The sequence below is a fragment of the Balaenoptera acutorostrata genome, chromosome 3, assembly GCF_949987535.1.
Source record: "Balaenoptera acutorostrata chromosome 3, mBalAcu1.1, whole genome shotgun sequence".
Classification (NCBI taxonomy): Eukaryota; Metazoa; Chordata; class Mammalia; order Artiodactyla; family Balaenopteridae; genus Balaenoptera; species Balaenoptera acutorostrata.
Window position 1 is genome coordinate 126108502 of NC_080066.1, and position 23882 is coordinate 126132383.

At 37.1% G+C, this 23882-nt stretch overlaps 1 protein-coding gene across 3 annotated transcripts in view; it reads left to right on the forward strand.

Moving 5' to 3' along the window:
* Positions 1–2307: 2307 nt before the first annotated feature.
* Positions 2308–23882, forward strand: part of PRPF39 (pre-mRNA processing factor 39) — a 38977-nt gene continuing 17402 nt past the window's right edge. The window contains exons 1-4 of one of the 3 annotated variants that reach the window (XM_057542895.1): positions 2308–2466; positions 17102–17448; positions 18362–18487; positions 19131–19249. In XM_057542895.1, coding sequence (XP_057398878.1) covers positions 17131–17448; positions 18362–18487; positions 19131–19249 — 563 coding nt within the window. In that variant the 5' untranslated portion in view covers positions 2308–2466; positions 17102–17130. Of the gene's footprint in view, positions 2467–17101; positions 17449–18359; positions 18488–18667; positions 18737–18839; positions 19003–19130; positions 19250–23882 lie in introns of those variants that run through there. The other 2 variants (XM_057542896.1, XM_057542897.1) reach the window with 2 other exon arrangements.

Here is a 23882-nt window from a genome sequence, read left to right on the forward strand (position 1 = left end):
TAAAAAATAAATTATTCAGAAATTGGAGCATTGTAGGATCCAAATAACTCTCAGGAAGACTGAACTGAGGCGATACCATTTGAACTAAATCTCACAGATCATGTAATAGTAGAGAGGGACAATATCCATATTGTGTTTGGATTTAAATCTCCTAGAGCCACAATTTTATTTGCTTTAACCAGTAAGAAAGAACATTAAATACAGGAGTCTAAATGTTTTGAACTAATACAAAAGCCACCACTATTCAATGATGGATTTATTTATGATGTAAATGAACAAATAGCATTCCCTAGAGAAAATATGTTCTGTAAATTAAATGAGCCATGTGGTGTTTTATGAGCTTTTTCATTGCATGCTACATTTTGAACAGAATAAACAGGAATCTTTACTGAATAGCCCAGAAAGAAGCTGTGACTAACACTGGGTGTAAGAAATTTTTTGCTCTTTTATCAGTCACAGTCCCAGAAGGAAATACATGGCTTATCAACATCAGGGTAATTTGAGAAGTGGTTAATAAGGGACTATTTACAATAGTTTAGGGAAACCTGGAATCTGGAAGAAGAAAGTGATACGGAGACCGCATGGAAGGAGCTAGGGGAATAAATACTCTGACCTCATTCCTCCCTTCTGTTCTTCCGTGGACCGTGTTGGCCAGACCCAACCAGAAACCAGGGAGCAAAGGTCAAGATAGAGAAGGGTGGACAGTTGATTTGGAGAGGCAAATGGAAGAAATCCATTACATTAATAAACAACACCTTTTCCCATCTGTCCCAACTTTTTGTTCTGTTTCTGAATCATCTGACTTTAAATACTATATTCTAGAACTTGCCACCCTGTAAACTGCACTATTTAGGAAGCACTGTAGACAGGAAAACACACTGAAAGGTCGAGACACATAAAAGGGACATAGACACTTAAAAGGGAACAGTGGGTTTTGTAAATTTATGGGAAGGCAGAAACCAGTAAGAGGGCTGGTGTTATTACAAAGGACTATATTTTCAATGCTAAAATGTTTAGGTTTTTCTTAAAAGCATTGGGGGAAACCAGTGAAGGTTTTTAAGCAGGACCGTGAAAGCAATAGCACTGGTTTGAAAGGTTAAGATGTAGAAAACCAGATAAAGGGAAACAATGAATCTGCAGTGAATAAAGCTGAAGAAGCAGGTAGAGTTTTAGAAAATGGCTCTTAGAGGAGATGAGAATCTCAAAGATAATCTTATTTACTGATGAATAATTTGAAACTACTTTAGGAAAGTTTGAAAAGAACCAGGAGAGGAGTGAAAGCTGTGGCACTCAGAGCCACTGAATGACAGTGTTTGTGGCAATGTCTGCATGCCTTCCCAATATATCAGAGACCCTTAACTGCTCCTTCCCATAGTGAACATACATATCACTGGTTACACCAGTAAAAAGCATGGCTGCACTGTCAGAGAATTCAAAAACGTTAGCTTGAAGAGTAGAAGAGGCAATGGAAAGGGAAAGCTGCAACTAGATGAAGTTTGATGTAAGTGAAAGATAAGACTGGTTTTGATATTTGGAAGCAAAGGGGCTGTTGAGGGGATTTATGATTAACAGGGTAATAGAAAACATCATCTTGCAGAGAAATATTTCTGGAAGCAGACAGATTCCAGAGGAGGAAATTGCAGCCCAGTTGTGATACTATTGAATCTTGAACAAGCGATTGCCTTGGTAAATGGTTGGTGAATTCAGGAACCTCGAAATATAAACAGGAGAGAGGCCAGATTTGAAAAAAAAAAAAAGTTTTTTTTTTTAAACTGAGGATGGGAGTACAGCTGAAGAGTACTGCTAAGATTGTCAAAATAATGCAGCCTTCATTTGTCCAGGGAATAATTTTACATATCCCTTTAATAATCAGTTCCTCAAGCCCCTAACTCCACTATTGTTTCACCTTCAGGAAACCTGGGTGGACCCAGAGTCCAAACCATCGTGAGATTTAGGAGTTTAAGGCTGAATTTCTGACCATTTTTAGGTAGAGGCGTGAAGCCTAGGCAGTTGTTTGCCCAAAAATAGTAACAGTATTCTTCTTTGACTGGGCGGGGCGCTGTCTGTGTTAAAAATCAGGGGTGTGGAAGGCGCTGAACACTCTTTCTGCTCTGCAAGTCCCCGCAGAGGAGGAAAAACTGGATTGGAGCAGCGGCCCCGCCCTCCGTGGCGGCGGGGCGGGGAATGGGTCGGGGCTGGACGAGGTGGGGCTGGGCTGGGCAAGGCGTGGCCGGGCAGGACCGGCCTCCGCCGATCCCGCGGAGGGCGAGGCCTGCGCGCTGCGCAACCACGTGACTTCCTCGCCTCCGGGGACACCGACGCATGCGCGCCGCACTCTCGACTAGGCGGCTGTGGCGCTGGTGGCGTCTGCTGTGGTGTCTGTGGGGACAGAGACGGTGGAAGTGCCCTCTTCGGCTCGGTTGGCCCAGATTGCGGCTTATGGCATTGAGTGGCATCCATCGTCAGGTCAGCTGGGGCGGGCGCCTTGGAATTGGCCGGAGGGGGTGGTACGCGGGGCAGCAAGGGGCCTGCCTTGTTTCAGGCCGCGCTGAGGCTGCGGCCTCCCTCTCCCGCCCTGTTTGAGGCCTGCCTTGGCCTCGGGGCCCAGCTGTCCATCCCTTCTCCTTCCCACCTGTTGGGTGGAGCGGTGCGAGGTTTCTTTTCTTAGACCACACGTTTCTCTGCCGGTACTTCAGGACGGGAGGGGAAATGTGGGCCTCCACTTTGATTTAGGAAGAGGTTTGGGGGTAAGTCTGAAGCCCATGCTTTCCCGAGAGTTCGGAATCACTGTGGCTGGGACGACTGGAAGTGGAAGGGACCCAGAGGATTGGGAGAATATAATACAAATTGTGTTAAACTTTTAGGCGCCTTGTAGGGCGCGTTTCGCGTTCTAACCAAAGCCACACTCTGGGACCCTGAGTCACAGCACCCCAAAGATCAGCTAAAGCTTTTGGCAGGATAGGGTAGAAGCAGAAAAACCAAACATTAAAGAATAATGTTTACCTTCTGTAGCCAGAGACCAACACTGGTATTTTTCTCGTTCCAAAAATCACATCTTTAATAAGTTAATTAGTAGTACTGCTCTTAATGTGTTATTAAGTACCATATTATGTACTATATTTATGCCTACTAAAATTTTAGTTTAATATTCATGTTGCCTTTTCTTTGAGGACATCAGGTTATTTGGCACCTGATCCTTGTTCAGAAATACGTAACACTTTTCTTTTTACAGTTGCAAAGGTTGAAACCTAAGAAAGCAAGTTTCATACAGGGAAATATGAAACTCATGTTGGAACTTAAGTGTTTTTGGCTTGGAGAGCTTAAGTGGATTGAAAAAAACAAGCAACTACTGTCAGGTGTTCCTCCCCACCCCCCCCCCTTTATAACCTCATTCTAAAATTGCAAAAGTTGGAATTTTCCACTCTTCAGCCTCTGGTAGGGATAAAGTGAAGAAAGGAGTTGTACTAAAGAAGACAAGTTTTTAAGATTGTGAACTCTGGAATAATTAGGGGTTACCAAAGATGGCTAATTAGTAGGTGGTGAGAGATATTTGAAGTGAGAATTGAAAAGCAGAATTTTTTTAGTGTCAGAATATTTGGTAGTGTTTTTACTTGCTTACTTGTAGTTGAATACGGGAAAGATAAAAAGTGTGTGTGTGGCTTTTTTTCAAGAGAAAGATTAGTAGATACAAATTACTATGTATAAAATAGATAAACAAGGTCCTACTGTATAGCACAGGGAACTGCATTCAATATTTTGTAATAACCTAAAAAAAAGAAGAGAGAGAAAGGACAGAAACTTCTGTGGTATGCTAACAAATAATTCTGCATAAAACATAGGATTTTAATTTTTTTTTTGAAAAGTAGACAAAGGGGGAAGAAAGTAGTTCCAGCCAAATGGTGTTTTTTTTTTTCCAAAGACCAAAGATGATAGAAACATTTATGTAAATAAAGTCCAGTTTCTGGAACATAGTAAGTGCTTAATACGTGGAAACTTTAAAAAGGTCAATCTGTGAACATTCTGCTCAGCCTCTGAAAACAATTTCCAAAACCAGTGGTTATGGTAGCCTCTTTTCTTCTAAACACTTTGAGTCTTCAAATTGGCTTATGTGTGGATGAGGCACAGAGTGACTTCTGGATTGCAGAGCTAGTTGATTTGCAGTACTCAAACTCCTGACTTTCAGTCCTTAGTGATGACTTCAGATTTTTATGTGTTGCCCTCTTTATGAAAAGAATAATCAGTGGTATGATTTTGAGTACCTCTGTCAGCATAAATGCCTATAGAGAGATAGAAAAGAAGGTAATAGATCAGACTTCTCATTTTTAATTGAGTATGGGTTATTTAAGTCATCCTCCAAAAGAGCTTTTAAATTTTAAGATGGCATGCTGAATTGTTAGATGTATGTCATAACTGAACTAAAACTTGAACTGTATGAACTTGATGTAGAACTGTATTTTTTCATGTACTGCGTATTCACTTTTAATATATCATGTTTTCTTTTATACTTGTGGACTTTATGTCTCTCATATGGTTTTATATATGAAAGTACAGAGTAGTAAAAGGGCATCGACTGGCTTGGTGACTTGAGAAAAGGAGGAAACTTTTGTTATTCTGAGAGAATAGCATGAGCCCAGGCTCAGGCAAGAGAATGTGTTGGCCTCTGTAAATGACAGTAAGGAATACTGTAGGATTAATACGTTAGAAAAGTTAAATTGGGACCAGATACAGCATTCAAGTCTTTCAACAAATATTTATTGTGCTGTTTTATACTAGACACTATTTTAGGTTCTAGGGACATAGTAGTGAACAAAACCAAGGGCCCTGTTATCACTGAATTTAATATTCTAATAATATTAATTTATCTGTAGCAATAGTGTAGCAATGTTTTTCAAATTTTTTGACTGCAACCCATAATAGGATGTACATGTAACATTTCAATCCAATAATCCAATAGTTGAATTCTGTGTGTATTTCAACAGTATGCCCTTAACGTGTGCATTGCACTCTGATGTATTTTTTCTACTCTGTATTTTTCCTTTAAAAAAAAAATAAGCTGGTTTGAAGCATTCTGAATAATGTTTGAAAAACATTATTCAAGAGGGGAGAGAATAATTATTTATATTGTAACAGTAGCAGTATAAAAGAAGAGGATAGTTAATCTTTATAGCAAGGTATGTGTGATTATTTGTGGATGAGGTTTAGAGAGGTTAAGTAACTTGCTCAAAGTTCCCTAATGAGAAACTGGGCCAGATCTTTAATTCAGTTCTATCAGGCTCTAAAGCCCAAGCACTTTATTATACAACTCTCCAATTGATTATGAAAGTAATAAACTAGGACTCTGGGTGGAGGGTAAGGCCTGTGATGCTTTTTGTTTATTATACAATTTATTTTTGGCTGTGTTGGGTTTTCGTTGCTGCGCGTGGGCTTTCTCTAGTTGTGGCGAGCAGGGGCTACTCTTCGTTGCGGTGCACGGGCTTTCTCATTGCAGTGGCTTCTCTCATTGTGGAGCACGGGCTCTAGGCGTGCGGGCTTCAGTAGTTGCGGCACGTGGGCTCAGTAGTTGTGGCTCACGGGCTCTAGAGCACAGGCTCAGTAGTTGTGGCACACGAGCTTGTGGGATCTTCCCGGACCAGGGATCAAACCCGTGTCCCCTGCATTGGCAAGCGGATTCTCAACCACTGCGCCACCGGGGAAGCCCAAGAAGCAACATTCTTGAGAAGATGGGTGGGAGAAGTGATCCAAGTCATGAGTTCAGGGTTTGACCTTTTGTAGCAGCAGAGATACTTCATCCATTGTGACCAAGGTAAGGAGGAGGACAAATAATATAGCTGTTATGAGAGTGCTATAATAGAGGTGCAGAACAAATACTTAGAGAGCAAAAGACACATGATGGTTATGTATTTCAACTTTTATAGGAGTGCTATAATAGGGGTACAGGACAAATACTTGGAGAGCAAAAGGGAGGGAAGATTATACAAGAGGTGAGGGAAAACTCTTAGAGGAAAACATAGGCAGAACAACACTTTTCAGGATGAATTGCAGCAATATCTTTTTGGATCCACCTCCTAAAATAAGGAAAATAAAAACAAAAATAAACAATTGGGACCTAATTAAACTTAAAAGCTTTTGCACAGCAAAGGAAACCGTAAATAAAATGCAAAGACAGCCCACAGAATGGGAGAAAATATTTGCAAACAATGTGACCAACAAGGTATTAATCTCCAAAATATACAAACAGCTCATGCAGCTCAATATTAGAAAAACAAACAACCCAGTCAAAAAGTGGGCAGAAGATCTTTTCTCCAAAGAAGACATACAGGTGGCCAAAAAGCACGTGAAAGGATGCTCAACATTTCTAATTATTAGAGAAATGCAAATCAAAACTACAGTGAGGTATCACCTCAACACTGGTCAGAATGGCCATCATCAAAAAGTCTACAGACAATAAATGCTGGAGAGGGTGTGGAGAAAAGGGAACTGTCCTACACTGTTGGTGGGAATGTAAATTGGTACAGCCACTATGGAGAGCAGTATAGAGGTGCCTTAAAAAACTACAAATAGAGCTGCCATATGATCCAGCAAAAGCACTCCTGGGCATGTATCTGGAGAAAACCATAATTTGAAAAGATACATGCACCCCAGTGTTCATTGCGGCACTATTTACAATAGCCAACACATGGAAGTAACCTAAATGTCCATGGAGAGAGGAATGGTTAAAGAAGATGTGGTACATATCAGTGGAATATTACTCAGCCATAAAAAAGAATGAAATAATGCCATTTGCAGCAACATGCCTAGACCTAGAGATTATCATACTAAGTGAAGTTAAGTCAGACAGAGAAAAACAAATATCATATGATATGTCTTATATATGGAATCTAAAAAATGATACAAATGAACTTATTTACAAAGTAGAAATAGACTCACAGACATAGAAAACAAACTTTCGGTTACCAAAGGGGAAAGGTGAGGGGGAAGAGATAAATTAGAAGGTTGGGGTTAACATATACACGCTACATATGTAAAATAGATAATCAACAGGGCCTACTGTACACCACAGGGAAACTACTCAATACTTTGTGATAACCTATATGGGAAAAGAATCTGAAAAAGAATAGATGTATGTATATATATAACTAAATCACTTTGCTGTACATCTGAAACTAACATACACGTTGTAAATCAACTATACTCCAATATAAAATAGAAATTTCAAAAAATAATAAAAAATAGAAGAGGTGAGGGGATTGGGAGACTGGTAACATAATAGATTTACTTCTTGGAGGTATAAAGAATTTTAAGAAGGAAATAGGGCATTAATGGAGATCTAGGAGGATAAAGCCTGACCCACCGTTGGTTGTGGCAGCTAGGTCAATATGAGAAATCAGTATTTTCATCGGAGTGATATGGGCTGGACTACATAGTGTACTAACAAATGGTTATTTTCTTAGGAAAAATACTGCAGTAGAACATGCTTGTTCATGATTAATTCTTTCATATGGCCTTTAAAAAATTATTTCCAATGATAGAAATGTTACTTATTCTTACATATTTCTTTTTTAGCCAATAACTTTGTAAGTCTAATACTTCTAATAATTTGCGTGTAGATTGATCATTATTTCTTGAGAAAATTCTAGAATATTTTCTTTTAAACATAGGTCAAAGCTATGCTTAATTTTAAGGTTTATGCTACATACTGAATTTTGAGAATATAACCCAAAGGAAATTGCTTTTTACAAATAGGCATTTACATGAGGGAGTTTACTGTGATATACTTAGTAAAGACAAATCTTAGAAAGAACTCAAGTCAAATTGAGGAAATTTAAGCAAATCCAGCCATACTGCCCTTTTTGCTGATCTGTTTTTCTGTGAACGTGCCAGACAAGGCACTTACTTATCTCAGAACTTGCTCCTTCTGCTGCCTGTAATTTTCTTCCTCCAGACAGCTGCATGACTGGCTTTCTTACTGCCTCATCCTCTCTTTTGTTTTGTTCTTAGCACTTGGTATCACATACATATTAGAAATGTAGTTAGATAAAAAAAGTCTCTATCTCCCCACTGGAATGTCGGCTCCTTGAGAGCAGGGACTTTGTTTCGTTCACAGCTAAATTTCCAGTGCTTAGAATAGTAGTGTCTGACACACAGAATTAGCTCATTAAATATCTGTTGAATGAATATTATTACACTAGGAAATGATATTGGTTAGAGATTTTTAAAAATACTAAATAAAAGGGGTTCAGCATAGAGTAATTTGCATACCTAAATTCAGTAAAATAAGTGAAAAATATAAATCAGATAAAGTAAAAAAGAAATAAAATAGAATAAACCCAAAAGGATAAAGAACAGAAGAGGAGGTATCAACAGATGAGAATTCAGCGTTTTGGAAGAAAGCAGATGGACCAGTTTTAACTGATTAACTTAGGTTTTCATTTTTTTGCGTTCAGCTCTGTGCCTGCAGAGAGGGAAGTTAATAAGAAACAAGATGGATATTCCCACAAAATCCCAGAAAGGCTCAGGAATTTCAGGTTCCAAGGGCCTCTGAAGATGGGAGTGCTGAATGCAACTAAAAATTGTAAGATTTGTGGGCTCCCTGGTGGTGCAGTGGTTGGGAGTCTGCCTGCCAATGCAGGGGACACGGGTTCGAGCCCTGGTCTGGGAAGATCCCACATGCCGTGGAGCAACTAGGCCCGTGAGCCACAACTACTGAGCCTGTGCGTCTGGAGCCTGTGCTCCACAACAAGAGAGGCCGCGATAATGAGAGGCCCGCGCACCGCGATGAAGAGTGGTCCCCACTTGCCACAACTAGAGAAAGCCCTCGCACAGAAACGAAGACCCAACACAGCCATAAATAAAATAAATAAATAATTTTTTAAAAAAATTTTAAGATTTGTTAAAAGTCTAGAGTAGTTTAGACCCTAGATTTTCCTTCTCCATCTAGCATAGCCAGCAGAAAACTGGATGTTCGTTATTTGAAGAGGACGAAAGCAGAGAAGTTGGCACAGCTGGTGGGAGGTGGGGCAGGGGTGAAGGGTTTTAGCGAAAATGGGAAGTTGAATGAAAGTTTATATATTGAATGGTGAAATCATCAGCCCTGTTTGTCTTCTTTGTTCCCAGAATGCTTGTTGCCTTACTTAAGTAAGTCAACAAAGAAAAAGATTTTATTATAAATGAGATTCAACCAAGGGGACAAGTGAAAGGAATTCCTTGGATCGAAATGAAGAGACAAACCTAGACAGGACAAGCCAGTCTAAATTGTTGCAGAAGATTAGATGGTTTCAGAAAGGATGGCTCTGGAAGGGAAAATAGAATTGATAAGTATGAGTGACAATTGTTTTTGAAGGACCTTTATGAGACCTCAAGGATGTGGGGTCATTTTTCAAAGGCAACGAAACATATGAAAATGAGGAAAGATTTAAAGAAAGAGAAGCAAGCAAATGTAATTGTAGTGTACAAGATAGCTTGAAAAAAATGTTTACCTGGTCATAATAATGTAAACTTGAATATTGATTTAAGCCCAACCTGATATAACTGTATTGGGAGCACATGAGAGGAAAGCTGTGCATGTGTAATAACTAAACCCGTATCTTCTGTAATAGCAAAAAAGATCTAAAATGGAAAAGTCAAGAAATAAATGCCTTCAGATAAATGCTGTGTTGATTACCAGTTTTTTTTTTTTTTAAAGAAATTCACGTTCTTTTATTTATTTATTTATTTATTTATTTATGACTGTGTTGGGTCTTCGTTTCTGTGCGAGGGCTTTCTCTAGTTGTGGCAAGTGGGGACCACTCTTCATCGCGGTGCGCGGGCCTCTCACCATCGCGGCCTCTCTTGTTGCGGAGCACAGGCTCCAGACGCGCAGGCTCAGTAATTGTGGCTCACGGGCCCAGTTGCTCCGTGGCATGTGGGATCTTCCCAGACCAGGGCTCGAACCCGTGTCCCCTGCATTAGCAGGCAGATTCTCAACCACTGCGCCACCAGGGAAGCCCGATTACCAGTTTTTTGAAGTTAAAGTCAACAGATTTATTTCTTCCTCCTCTTAAAACCTCTGCAAAACAAATTCTAAATGCATTGTAAAGTTCATTTTTATTTTTGTTATTAATTTTAAAGTATAACACCTTAAGTTTGGATAATAATTTCCAGGGAATTAATTGTTTGCAGTGGTATCTTCATTTATGTGAATTTATAGTTTTTAAGACTTTCACATGCTTTTATCTCATCCGAAGTTTTCAATAGCCCTGTGAAGCAGATAATACAAGTATTGCTAGTTTTATTTGGAAGTGGGAAAAGTAAGACTGACCTAGAATCTCATGCTATTAAGGGAGAGAAGTAGGACTCACCCTCCTCTACCCCTTTGTTCTTTCTATATTTACCACACTATACTTTGTCTTCTTATGGTGAAAGAAAGATCTGGAAATTCTAATTCCTAGTCTCTTGTATTTTGTCTTTCTAATTTAGTTATAGCTTAGCTGTCTTCTTCCTTTAAAAAAAAAAAGCTTTATTGTGGTAAAAACACATAAAATTTACCTTAATCTTTTTTTTTTTTTTTTTTGCCATGCTGCGTAGCATGTAGGATCTTAGTCTCCACCCCCCCCCACCCCCGACCAGGGATCAAACCCGCGCCCCCTCCAGTGGAAGTGCAGCGTCTTAACCACTGGACCACCAGGGGAGTCCCTTCTTAACCATTTTTAAGTGTACAGTTCAGTAGTGTTGTGTATATTCACGTGGTTTAACAGATTTCCAGAACTTTTTCATCTTACAAATCTGAAACTATACCCATTAAAACAACAACTCCTCTTTTCCCCCTCTCTCTAGTTCCTCATAACCACCATTTAGCTTTCTCTTTCTATGAATTGGACAACTCTAGATACCCCATATAAATAGAATCATGTAGTACTTGTCTTTTTGCGACTGTCTTATTTCACTTAGCATAATGACCTCAAGGTTCATCCATGTAGTGTATGACAAGATTTCCTTCATTTTAAAGACTGATGATATTCCATTATATATATATATATATCACATTTTATTTACTTCTTCATCTGTTGGTGGACATTTGGGTTGCTACTTTGGTGGTTGTGGATAGTGCGGCTATGAACATGGGTATACAGATAGCTCTTTGATACCTGGCTTTCAGTTAGTTTGGATATATACTCAAGTGGGATTTTTGTTTTTGTTTTTAATATTTATTTATTTTGGCTGTGCTAGGTTTTAGTTGCAGCATGCGGGATCTTCATGGATGTGTGTGGGATCTTCATTGAGGCTTGCAGGATCTTTCAGTTGTGACATGCAGGATGTAGTTCCCTGACCAGGGATTGAACCTGGGCCCCCTGCATTGGGAGCGCGGAGTCTTAACCACTGGACCACCAGGGAAGTCCCTGGGATTTTTGGATTATATGGTAGCTCTATTTTTAATATTTTGAGGAAACTCCATTTGATTTTCTGTGCCATTTTATAATCCCACAGTTAGTGCACAAAGGTTCCAGTTTCACCTCATCCTTGACAAAACTTGTTATTTTCTGGGTTTTTTGATAGTAGCCATCCTAATCGGTGTTGACGTGATATCTCACTGTGAATTTGATTTGTATTTCTGTGATAATTAGTGATGTTGAGCATCTTTTCATGTGCTTGTTGGCCATTTGTTTATCATCCTTGGAGAAATGTCTATTTAAGTCGTTTTTTTATTTTTTAATTGAGTGTTCAGTTATGGGAGTTCTTTATTCTGTATATTAACTACTAATCAGATATAAGATTTACAAATATTTCCTCCTCTTCTGCTGTTTGTCTTTTTTTTTTTTAATTTATTTTTATTTATTTATTTATTTATGGCTGTATTGGGTCTTCGTTTCTGTGCGAGGGCTTTCTCCAGTTGCGGCAAGTGGGGGCCACTCTTCATCGCGGTGCGCGGGCCTCTCACTATCACGGCTTCTCCTGTTGCAGAGCACAGGCTCCAGACGCGCAGGCTCAGTAATTGTGGCTCACGGGCCCAGTTGCTCCGCGGCACGCGGGATCTTCCCAGACCAGGGCTCGAACCTGTGTCCCCTGCATTGGCAGGCAGATTCTCAACCACTGCGCCACCAGGGAAGCCCTGCTGTTTGTCTTTTAAGTGTGTTGATTGTGTCCTTTGATGCGTGAAAGTTTTAGTTTGATGTAGCCCCATTTGTCTGTTTTTGCTTTTGTTGCCTGTGCTTTTGGTATCATAGCCAAGAAATCATTGCCAAGTCCAATATCATGAAGCTTTTCCCGTATGTTTTCTTCTAGGAGTTTTATAGTTTTAGGTTTTACGTTTAGATTTTTAATCTATTTTGGGTTAACTTTTGTATATGCTGTAAGATAAGGATTCAGCTTCATTCTTTTGCATGTGAATATCCAGTTTTCCTAGCACCATTTGTTAAAGAGACTGTCCTTTCCCCATTGAGTGAACTTGGGACCCTTGTCCAACATTTATTTCTGGGCTTTCTGTTCTATTGGTCTGTTTGTCTTTATGCCAATACCACACTGTTGTTTTCTTCCTTTTGATAGTTGTTTTTTACCCCTTTGCCATTTTATGTTGCTAGTTGGAAGTTATTGGTGGTTGTTAAGAATAAACTGGTACTAGTAATTGCCACATTATGAAGTATATGTTAGAATAACTTATTAAAAAATAACTTTAGTGTATTTTTCTTTTGGCCATGTAATTTTTTGAAATAATCAGAAAAATGATCTCCCTAAGGGTAAGGCTGGCGTTCTTAACTCTTTTTATAACACTGTAATTGGAGGGTGTGGAGTAATTGATCATTTCTGAAGATCCAGGGGTGTGGTAAATTTGCTGATTCCAGAAGAAACCCTTATGTCCCACTTAAGTATGCAGTTAGAATAGGACAGGTAATAAATGAATCAGAATGTATCAACTGACAACTTTCCATTTGTTTTTTTGACAGTATGCTTTGAAAAAAAGATACAAAATAATGACTAATTTGTATCTGGAAAATTAGTCTTCAAATGTGTCTTTTCTTTAAAGGAGGGGGCAAAAGAGACCAAAATAAGTTGAAAAGCTTCTGCGCCCTTTCCTAGGGTCTCAACTGGTAAACTTGGAAAAGTTTATGACAATAATCAGTCATTCAAGTAGAAGGGAATTATTTTTTCTGGTAGTCTAATATTGAAACTTTGGGATTGTCGTTTATCGTGTACCAGCTAGATTTGGTTGTGTTATTTCTTCTCAGATTCCTCTTGCTCTCCACGCTGCTTACTTTCATTTCACTTCCCCAATGCAGACCCTCTTCATTCTGGTCAGTCTTATTTCCTTCTTGTCTTGGAACCAGTCCTAATTTGCGTCTTCTTGTCTACTGTTAATAAGAAGGGTTGTTCTGTCAAGTCAAGTGGGCTATTCGCTATTTTGGAATAATTTATTGTTCTTTCACTATTGTTCCAAAATCTATAGTTTTTCAAAGTGAAGACCAAATTCTGTATTTCATGAAGGTTTGCTAGATGCCTATAATTTTCAATTGATTTTTCTAAACTTTGACTTTGTTTCATTTGAAATTTTGTCTGTCCCTCTAATTGTTTTGCATGTTTTTTTTATTGCTCTCCAACTACTAATAGTTAATAAGCCTTAGAATGAGGACCTTATCTTATACCTATGTATTCTCTACAAGGAATGTAGTATAGTGCTGGATATGCATCAAGTGTTGAAAACTTTTTTTTGTCCCCACCTGACCTTCCCCCACTTTCCTTCTTCTCCTTTCCCTCTTCTTCTTCTTCTTCTCCTTTTTAAAAAATATTCCCTAGATTTACCTGGTTATAACTAATTCTTCCAGTGGCATTCAGCCTCAAAGTTCACTTGATTTAACATTTTAAATTTATCCTTTCTTGGGAAAAAATTTGCTTCATACTGAATTTTGAAATAATGGACATATTTTAAAATCCAGATTTCAAATCTACATGACAATTTAAAAGATGCCTTCAATACACACAGAAAAAGCTAAAACTAGTAAGAAGACAAACTCAAAAATGTTTTACAATGTGTGTCATTTTCTAGTTTACAGAGAGCTTGTGCAAACCATTCATAAAAAATGCAGTAGAAAATATAGACAGGGCTTCCCTGGTGGTGCAGTAGTTAAGAATCCGCCTGCCAATGCAGGGGACACAGGTTCAAGCCCAGGTCCAGGAAGATCCCACATGCCGCGGAGCAACTAAGCCCGTGCACCACAACTACTGAGCCTGCGCTCTAGAGCCTACAAGCCACAACTACCGAAGCCTGCACGCCTAGAGCCCGTGATCCGCCACAAGAGAAGCCACCGCAATGAGAAGCCCACGCACCACAACGAAGAGTAGCCCCCACTCGCCACAACTAGAGAAAGCCCACGTGCAGCAACAAAGACCCAACTCAGCCAAAAATAAATAAATAAAAAAATAAATAAATTGGAAAAAAGAAAATATAGACAAAGGATGTGAAATAGTATTTAAGGGAAAAAAAGGAAATTCAACATCCTTGTAGTTAAAGAAGTGCACATCAAAATGAGGTACTACTCTCTTTTTTCCTTTTTTTAATCAGATGAGCAAAAATTGTTTCATGATACCTAGTGCTGACAAGAGGAGATGGAAAAATGGACATTCTCATGTCCATATCTCATTAGTGGGTTAGTTAGGAATGCATTTTCCTGCAGGTAATAGAAAAACTCATCTATTGATACTAGTTTAAGCAAATAGGGACTTATTTTCTTACACAGTATGAAGCTGGCATTGTGTTATTAGCAGCTTGATGATGTCAGGGCTGGCATTTCTTAATTTTCCTGGCCAGTTCTTTTGACTGCTTTGTGAATACAAGTTGTTTCAGATATGTTCACATTCAAAGTAAGAAGAAAGTGGTAGAGCCTACACTATTTGTTGACTGTCCCTTTTATCAGAAAAGCAAAATTGTTCCCAGAGCTCTGCAGCAGATGTGCTTTTCAGACTCATAATCCTTACATGGGGTTAGGTATATTGCTGCTCTGAACCAAAACAATGTTTTATTAGGAAGATGGTGAGAGAAGATGGTGAGAGGGAATGTTGGATAGTCAACTAAAAGTGTCTTGTCAAATGGTACAACTGGTACAACTTTCCTAAAGATAAGTTGTCAGCGTATTCCCAAATTTAATATACACAGGTCTTTGATGCAACAGTTCCATTGTTCAGAGTTTACCCATGAATAAGTTTCTGTTCCTCTGAATCATTCAGAGAACATGGTAGAAGTACAACTTTCTGGGCCTGAGCCTAGAACTCAGAATCATTGGCGTTGGGGCCAATGAATTTGTATTTTTTAAAAAATAGCTTACTAAGTGACTATTATGTGGAGCTAGGTTGTGTAGACTATAGAGAAACCCAGATTTTTAAAGGAGGCATAAAATTGCAAAAAAAAAAATTTTGTATCCAGCCAACCACTGGCATGTCATATCTGGAGCTGGTTTTTCTTAAAAACAAAACAAATGAAACAAAATACCTCCTTTTTTTTTTTTTTTTTTTCCAACTTCAGTTAAATAATTGCAGATAAGCCAGAAGAAGAAAGCGTCAGCCCAGTTATATGGGGAGAACAGCCATTAACACCAACTAATATTGTTAGTGTATTTTAATTTGGTATAAATCCTTACAGATCTGTGTGTAGCATGCATATAATATATATGTAGTGGTTATCTTTCTATATCAAGACAGGTGCACATATTTCCTTTTAAATTATTATTATTCCATTGTACAAATATGCCACCTGCTAAAGCAGTGTTCTTAATACTACGCTCTTTTTTCGCTATAATAGTGTTCTAGTGAATGCTTTTAAACAAATAAATGTTTTTTATCTGATTATTTACATAACATAAAATATGCACAATTGCCATTTGGTATATTTTGTGCGACTGTCCTCCAGAAACATCTTTTTGTTGCCAATTTGATATCTCATTGTTTTAATTTACATCTTTATTAGTAAAGATTCAGTCCTTTCATATGTTTATTGGTCACACTTGCATTTATTTCTTTGAATTCATTTAGTCTTAATCCTTTTTTACATTATATTGTGCTATATTAACCAATCATGTATTCTGAGTGTATTTTAGGAGTAAATCAATTTTATGGTCTGTTTAGTTTTGAGAATAATCCCTATTTAAAAAGAAGACATGCCCTATAATTTAATGATTCAGTTTCCATTTAAACTGTTAGTGGAAGAGATGAAGTGAATTGTGAAAATATATTGTAGTATTACCTTACAGGATAAAAGAATAATTCCTTATTATTTTATGGCCTTAACCATAAGATGACTTAATTTAAAAGATTTTATGAAGTAACCATCCACATGGTAAAATTTTCATAAATACATTTTTTATGATTTTTTCTTTTTTGGCTGCGTGGCTTGTGGGACCTAAGTTCTCTGACCAGGTGTCGAACCCGGGGCCCCAGAAGTGAGAGCACAGAGTCCTAATCACTGGACTGCCAGGGAATTCCCTTATAACTGTGTTTTTATTTTTATTTTTTTATTATTATTTCTTTTATAGCTATGTTTTTAGTAACACTTATTCATTTTAAAAATCACTCTTTAATTTTAAAACCTTAATGTGTATCTTCTATAATAAAATCAAACCTAGCTGCTAGGATTTAAAATTTATAGATATATTTCAACAGTATAACCTTCTTAAAAATCTATCCTGAGCTAAGTTATGAATTTCCCTCTGAAACATTTATATCCATGACCAGAATTTGTTTTGTTAGCTAAAGCCTCCAGAACAGATATTAAAGATATTGCTGTTTTTCAGGATTGGTAGCAAGATAGCATTCAGACATTAAAATTTAGATTCTTAGCTAGCTAAGGAACACTGAATTCTAGATATGATTGCTTCTTTAGGGAGCAGGCTCAATACTCACTGTTTTATAGATGAAGGAGCTAGTTTTTACTCAGTCAACAATAAACTGGCAGAATTTTGGAAAATTTGTTGTAAAATTTAATTTGTAATATAAAAACTAATAAACCTTCTGATTATGACTTACAGGAGAGCTCAAGAATCAAATTAATATATTCCTCTAATAGCTAGCTTGGGCTTTTAAAAGATGGTTTTGATGATGCCAAATAAACATTTGGAAGATGTTTCTCTTTATGTTTCCACAGATCATTAACTGAAGAAAAAATAAACAGCCATGCAAAATTCTCACATGGATGAGTACAGAAATTCCAATAATGGCAGCACAGGCAACAGTTCAGAGGTAGTGGTAGATCAGTCTACTGATTTCAGTACTGAGATTATGAATGTTACAGAAATGGAACAGTCACCTGATGGATCTCCTAATGTGAATACAACTACGGAAGAAAATGAAATAGCAAATACTGTGGACCTTCCAGTGACAGAAACAGAAGCAAATTTCCCTCCAGAATATGAAAAGTTTTGGAAAACTGTAGAAAGTAATCCTCAGGATTTTACAGGCTGGGTATATTTGCTTCAATATGTAGAACAGGAGGTTAGTAACTATTTAAATGGGATTAGAGGGGACAGAATAATCAAGTAATATCAGACTAGGCCTTATTGTTTTGTAATTAAAGTTGCCTCTTTTATAATTTTCAGATTAAGTTGAAGAACATTTTAGATAATATTTTTTTAGCTTCAAAAATAATTTTGATAGCATTTGTACATTATGGAAAGTATTAGAATCAAAGTCTAATGTTTGTAATAATTGGTGTGTGTATGTATGTATGTATAAAATTGCTGAAATAAAAAAATTACGTTGCTGTTTGACAGAATTAGTTCCTTCTGTTTCAAAGGATAAGATTGCATTTGTAGGAAAAAGGGCTGCTGTGTGTGTGGTTTTTAAGCCTGCCGTTTATTTTGAGATAATAACAGGCATACCTCGTCTTATTGCGCTTCACTTTATTGAGCTTCACAGATACTGCGTTTTTTACAAATTGAAGGTTTGTGGCAGTCCTGCGTCGAGCAAGTCTGTTGATGCCATTTTTCCAACAGTATTTGCTCATTTCCTGTCTCTGTCACATTTTTGGTATTTCTTGCAGTATTTCAAACTTTTTCATTATTATGTTTGTTATGGTCATCTGTGATCAGTGGTATTTGATGTTACTATTGTAATTGTTTTGGCATTTTTTAGCAATATTTTAAAATTAAGGTATGTACATTGTTTTTTTAGACATAATGGTATTGCACACTTAATAGACTACAGTGTAGTGTAAACAGAATTTTTGTGTGCACTTGGAAACCAAAAAATTTGTGTGACCTGCTTTATTGCGATAATACGCTTTATTACAGTGGTCTGGAACTGAACCCGCAATATCTCTGAGGTATGCCTGTACATTTGAAAGGAATAATAGTTTTTGTGACAAAAATTTCCAAGATGTTTAAACACCTTGTTTTATTTTCATCAGAATCACTTGATGGCTGCCAGGAAAGCGTTTGACAAATTTTTCATACACTATCCGTATTGCTATGGTTATTGGAAAAAGTATGCAGACCTCGAAAAGCGGCATGACAACATTAAACAATCAGATGAGGTGCGTACATTACTGAATAAAGTTATCTCCATTAGGTACTGTAAGCCAAATAATAACAAAACAGACTTTTTTTGGCTGGCAGTACCTACGATTTATGGTCAAACAATTTTATAGGGTATTTTATTTGCATTTGTCACTCTTGTGGCATTTGTAGCTAATATTTTCTCTCTTTGTTGGCAGGTGCGTTAAACCTCTACAGTTTGTCAAGCTTTGCAGTGCAAGCCTCTGTATTACACTGCAGCTTAACAAGTAGGGCAGGGCTTTTCTCTCACTTACATTTATTTCTCATTTTCCAAACAATATAGTTGGTTTGCTAGTCACATTTGCTACGTCTTATTGCATTTTTGGTCAGACGCTGTCATTGATGCTCTAATGGGTCTGTGCCCTATGGTCTGTAACCCAAAGCCTGCCCACACAACCCGGTCAGAATGCAGGGACTGCTGCGCTTTGAAGATCAAGACTCTGCACGTGGGGATCAGAACATTGCCATGTTCTATCCAACCTCCACCCAAATGGTAATGGTAGATTATTTAAACAAAATTCCAGTAATTAGTATTTCTAAGGTTCACCGGATAACACAGTGTTGCCTCTCTGTTAAGAAATAATTAAATATTTGAAGTACAGTTTGTTGTTTTCTTCTTAGGTGTATCGCCGGGGGCTTCAGGCAATACCTCTTAGTGTTGACCTTTGGATACATTATATAAACTTCTTAAAAGAAACATTGGACCCTGGTGATCCTGAGACAAACAGTACAATAAGAGGGTATGTGAAACACTGATACTTAAATGTATTTAAAGATATAAATAAGTCAAGTATTCTGATATTGATAATAGAACTACTCATGAATACTAAACTAAAAGTTTAACTTTCTTTTTCACTATTAAAAAAATGATACACATAGTAAACTTATGCATGATTATTAAAAAATGTACATAACAAAGTCCTCCACCATTCCACACCCCCTTATGTCCCCAATCCCTCTCCTCTCATGGTTAATTACTTGGGGTGTGTTCTTTCAGATACACATAGATGTACATATATGTGTGTATACATATTACACATTTTTGTTTGATTTTTTAAAAAAATTAACAGAATGTTTTAGAAATTCTCCCTACCATTTTTTTTAACCATTGCAATAGTGTTTTATAGTATCAAGATAGTATATTTTATTTCATCAAATTCTTATTTATAGGAAATAATTAGTGCTTCAGTGAACATCTCTTTACAAGTCAATGTTTATGTAGAGCACTCTAGAAATGGAACTTGTGTCAAAGGGAATCGCAGCTATGTTTTGTCAAATGTTCTTTTAAAAGTGGTACCAATTTTAAACTCCCACAGTGTATGAGTGTAGTCATTTTCCCATAGTCACGCCATGTTTTTTTTTTTTTTAACCTCCAGTAGTATTTCATTATCTTAGTTCACATATCTGTAGGTTGGTCATCCTGGTTTACCATCTTTTCAAATGCTGTCTGTATAAGGCATTTTTACATTGCTTGTTCATGTCATTTGCTCATTTTACTTTTGGATTGTCTTTGTTACTGATTATAGGAATTTAAAATGTGTTTTTGGTTTTTATTTTCATCAAATTATTTATATGTACATGTAGTTTAAAAAGTTAATGTTAAACTGCTTGTAACAAAAAGTGATCCCTCCACCTCTCTTTGAATATTTTAGCCGTTTCTTCTGATATTTTCCAACATGTTTTTAACAGTAGCACTCTACTGCTTTCTGCTTCTCTCTCACTGCCTATAGACATTATCATTCTGTTATGGTAGATGAGAATTTTTAGTTCACTTATACCCTGTCTTCCCATTCCTCATCTTTCCAGTATGGATAGGTTTCATAGCTTTTTGTTTTTCCTGTAATTACCCCTTTCCTTCCCTCCCCCCTTTTCCCCATTTGCCTGGCTTTCTTTAAACATTTAAAATTTTCTACCCCCTCCAACAGCTACTTTCAGTAGTCAGTACTAATACTGACTTTGCACAACATACAAATGCTATCTATATAAGTTACTTTTTGAAACTAAAAAATGTATGTATCTAGTGTTATTCTACTTAATCTGAACATTACAAAAAGAGAATTATGTTCTGAGAAATGTAAATTCCATTTTTTTTCCTCGCTCTTGGAGATAGCCCTCCTGGAACCTCCTCTTCTGTAATCTGGACTGGTTGCTGTATTCTGATTCTGTTGTACAGCAGTTTTTGGATTTCCTCATTATCATGATTCTAGGAGATGTCTTTACCTTTTTCCTGGGTTTCAAGCTCTATTTATTAGGCTTGTTAGATCCTACTCTTTCTTGGTTCATGCCTGCCTTTTAGAGGAGTACATCCCATAACTTCCTGATAAAGGATGCTTGGAATGAAAAAAATTTTTTTGTATCTTTATGTCTGAAACAATTGATGGTCCGGTGGGGTGTAGAATCTTGAGGTGAAAGTAATTTTTCTTTAGGGCTTTGAAGGCATTTCTCCATCTATCTTCTGGTGTTGCTTTTGAGAAGTATTATACCATTCTTCTTTTGAATTCTCTTTATGTGACTTGTTTTTCTTCAAGGAAGCTTTTAAAATGTTCTCTTTATCTTTGTTGTAACTGCAATTGTAATGCTTTGGTGTGGACTTTCTTTTTCTAGTTAATTGTGCTTACTTAGTGGGCCTTTTCCATCTGGATGCTTTAAAGCACATCTTTCTAGTCTTAGAAATGTTATTATTGTGTTCATTCTTATTTTGATAATTTCTTTTCCTTGGTCTTCTCTGTTGTTTTCAATAGTTGGATATTGGACCTTCTGTTTTAATCATTTAATTTTCTTATCTTTTTCCTTTTTCTCAATCTCCTAGGATTTGTTTGACTTTTTGAGGTATTTCCTTGAACCTTGTATTGGATTTTTAATAGCTGCCATAAGATTTTTAGTATCTAAGAATCTTTCCTCTTCTTTGAATATTCCTTTTCTTATAGCCTCCTATTCTTGTTATATGGCTGCATATCTTTTTTTTTTTAATATCCAAATTTTTTACTTTTTAAAATATTTATTAATTATTATTTAAAATATTTATTTATTTATTTTATTTTGGTTGTGTCAGGTCTTAGTTGTGGCATGCGAACTCTTAGCTGTGGCATGCATGTGGGATCTAGTTCCTGGACCAGGGATCAAACCCGGGCCCCCTGCATTGGGAGCGTGGAGTCTTAACCACTGTGCCACCAGGGAAGTCCCATATATTTATTTATTATTTTATTTAATTAATTAATTAATTTATTTATTTATTTTTGGCTGTGTCTGGTCTTAGTTGTGGCACGCAGGGTCTTCGTTGAGGCCTGTGGGATCTTCTAGTGTGGCACGCGGGCTCTTTGTTGCGGTGCACGGCCTTCTCTCTACTTGTGGTGTGCAGGTTTTCTCTCTCTCGTTGTGGTGTGCGGGTTTTCTCTCTCTAGTTGTGGAGCGCAGGCTCTAGGGCGCATGAGCTCTGTAGTTGTGGCACGTGGGCTGCAGAGTGCGTGGGCTCTTTAGTTTGAGGCACACGGGCTCTCTTGTTGAGGCGCTGGCTTAGTTGCCCCACGGCATGTGGGATCTTAGTTCCCTGACCTGGGATCGAACCCGTGTCCCCTGCATTGGAACGTGGATTCTTTACCACTGGACCACCAGAGAAGTCCCTGGCTGCATATCTTCTTAACATTTCTTTGAGGGTATTAAGGATAGTTGAAATTTTCTCTGCCCTCAGCACTGTTTTCTCTTTATTGTTTGTTTGCTTGTTTTCATATCTGATATGTTTGATCTCTGGATTTCTGCTCATGTTAAAGATTCAGTACTAATAAACTGAATGGAAGTTCTGTACTACATTGTTAGCTGGCATAAAGGGCTTCACAGTGCATGATCAGGTGGCTACTCAGGGTTTTGTTGGGGGACTCCCAGTGTTGGAATCCTTATATCTTATTCCTATACCAAGCAGTTTCTTCATTGAAGGATCATCTGATCTGCCTGGGGAGCATACACCTAGCTTCTGAAATCCCATAGCTGAGCAGGAAAGTGGGTTCAAGGCCTCTTACCATTCATTAAGCAAACCTTCGTCTAAACATTTTGTTCATTACCTGTCATCCTTCCTCTTCCAGCTACCTCCAGTTTTCTTAGTGTCTGGTGCATTAATTTCCTGAATCATTTTGGGATTCTGCAGAGGAATAACATGTATTTTAACTCCCTTGAAAATCTCAAACACAAACATACACGTGTGTGCACGTACCACACACACACACACACACACACACACACGCATGTTCTCTCAATGCCTTATGTGTATTAAACATATTTCCCCCAGTTCTGGCACATCATTGTTTAGTGTATCTTTATCATATAGAGGTTTGTTTTTGTTTTTGTTTTTTTCTTGCTGTGGTTCAATTTGCAATCTTTTATTGGTTTCTGAGTTTTGTGCCTATCTTGCCAAGAATATATAAATCTTGAATTTTTTTCTAATTCTTTTTATAGGCTTTTTTTTTATAGTTCACTTACCTGACATTTAGCTTGTGTCTTTCGTGAAACAGATTAACCTTAGTTTGTGTCTTTTGCAAGTCACAGATTAACCTTTTATTTTTTCCATTTGGAATAGTCTATCTTTTCTACAATGATTTATTATTTTTTTATTTTTTAAATTAAAAAAATTTTTTTTTGTGCATTGATTTAAAATACTTTATCATATACTAAATTCTCACATATACATAGGTCTATTTTGTTTTCTTGGGAACTGTTTTGTTAATCCATTTTTCCGATAGCAGGCCAGTGCCATACTTTTAATTATTATAGCTTTCTAGTTTCCTTTGATACCTTTCAGGAAAATGCCTGCTGCTTTGTACTTTTACAAAAATGTTTTGCATCTTTGTATGCTAGATGAATGTTAGAATTTGTTTTTTTCTCTTCCATCCAAAATTTCTTAGAGCTTTGATTGGCATTCAGTTAACGTTGTAGATTAATTTAGGTAGTGTAGTTTATACTGTTAAAAATCCCTCTTGATTCTAATATTTATTTTGAAAACATGTATCTAAAATTTTATCCCATTGGGATATCAAATCCAGTGATTAAAATTGCTTACAGAAATCTCTTCAAATGAGCTAAGTATTTTAAAATAAATGATTTTGTAGTAAACTGTAACTGTGGAATTTTAGAATTAGAGAATTTTGAGAGTTTTAAAATATATGTATATTTCTCATTACCTGACAAGGCAGCTGGACCCCTTGTTGGAGAGTTGTTTTGCCAGAAAATTATTTCTTAAAGTGAGATAAATTTTGTCTCTTTGTCTTTTGCCCTAAAGGAATCTATTCAACAGACATTTAAAGTTTAACGAATATTTTAGTGTCTACTGTGTTACTCTTATATGTTTGCAATGTAATTTGCATTGCAAATTTATATCATATAAAA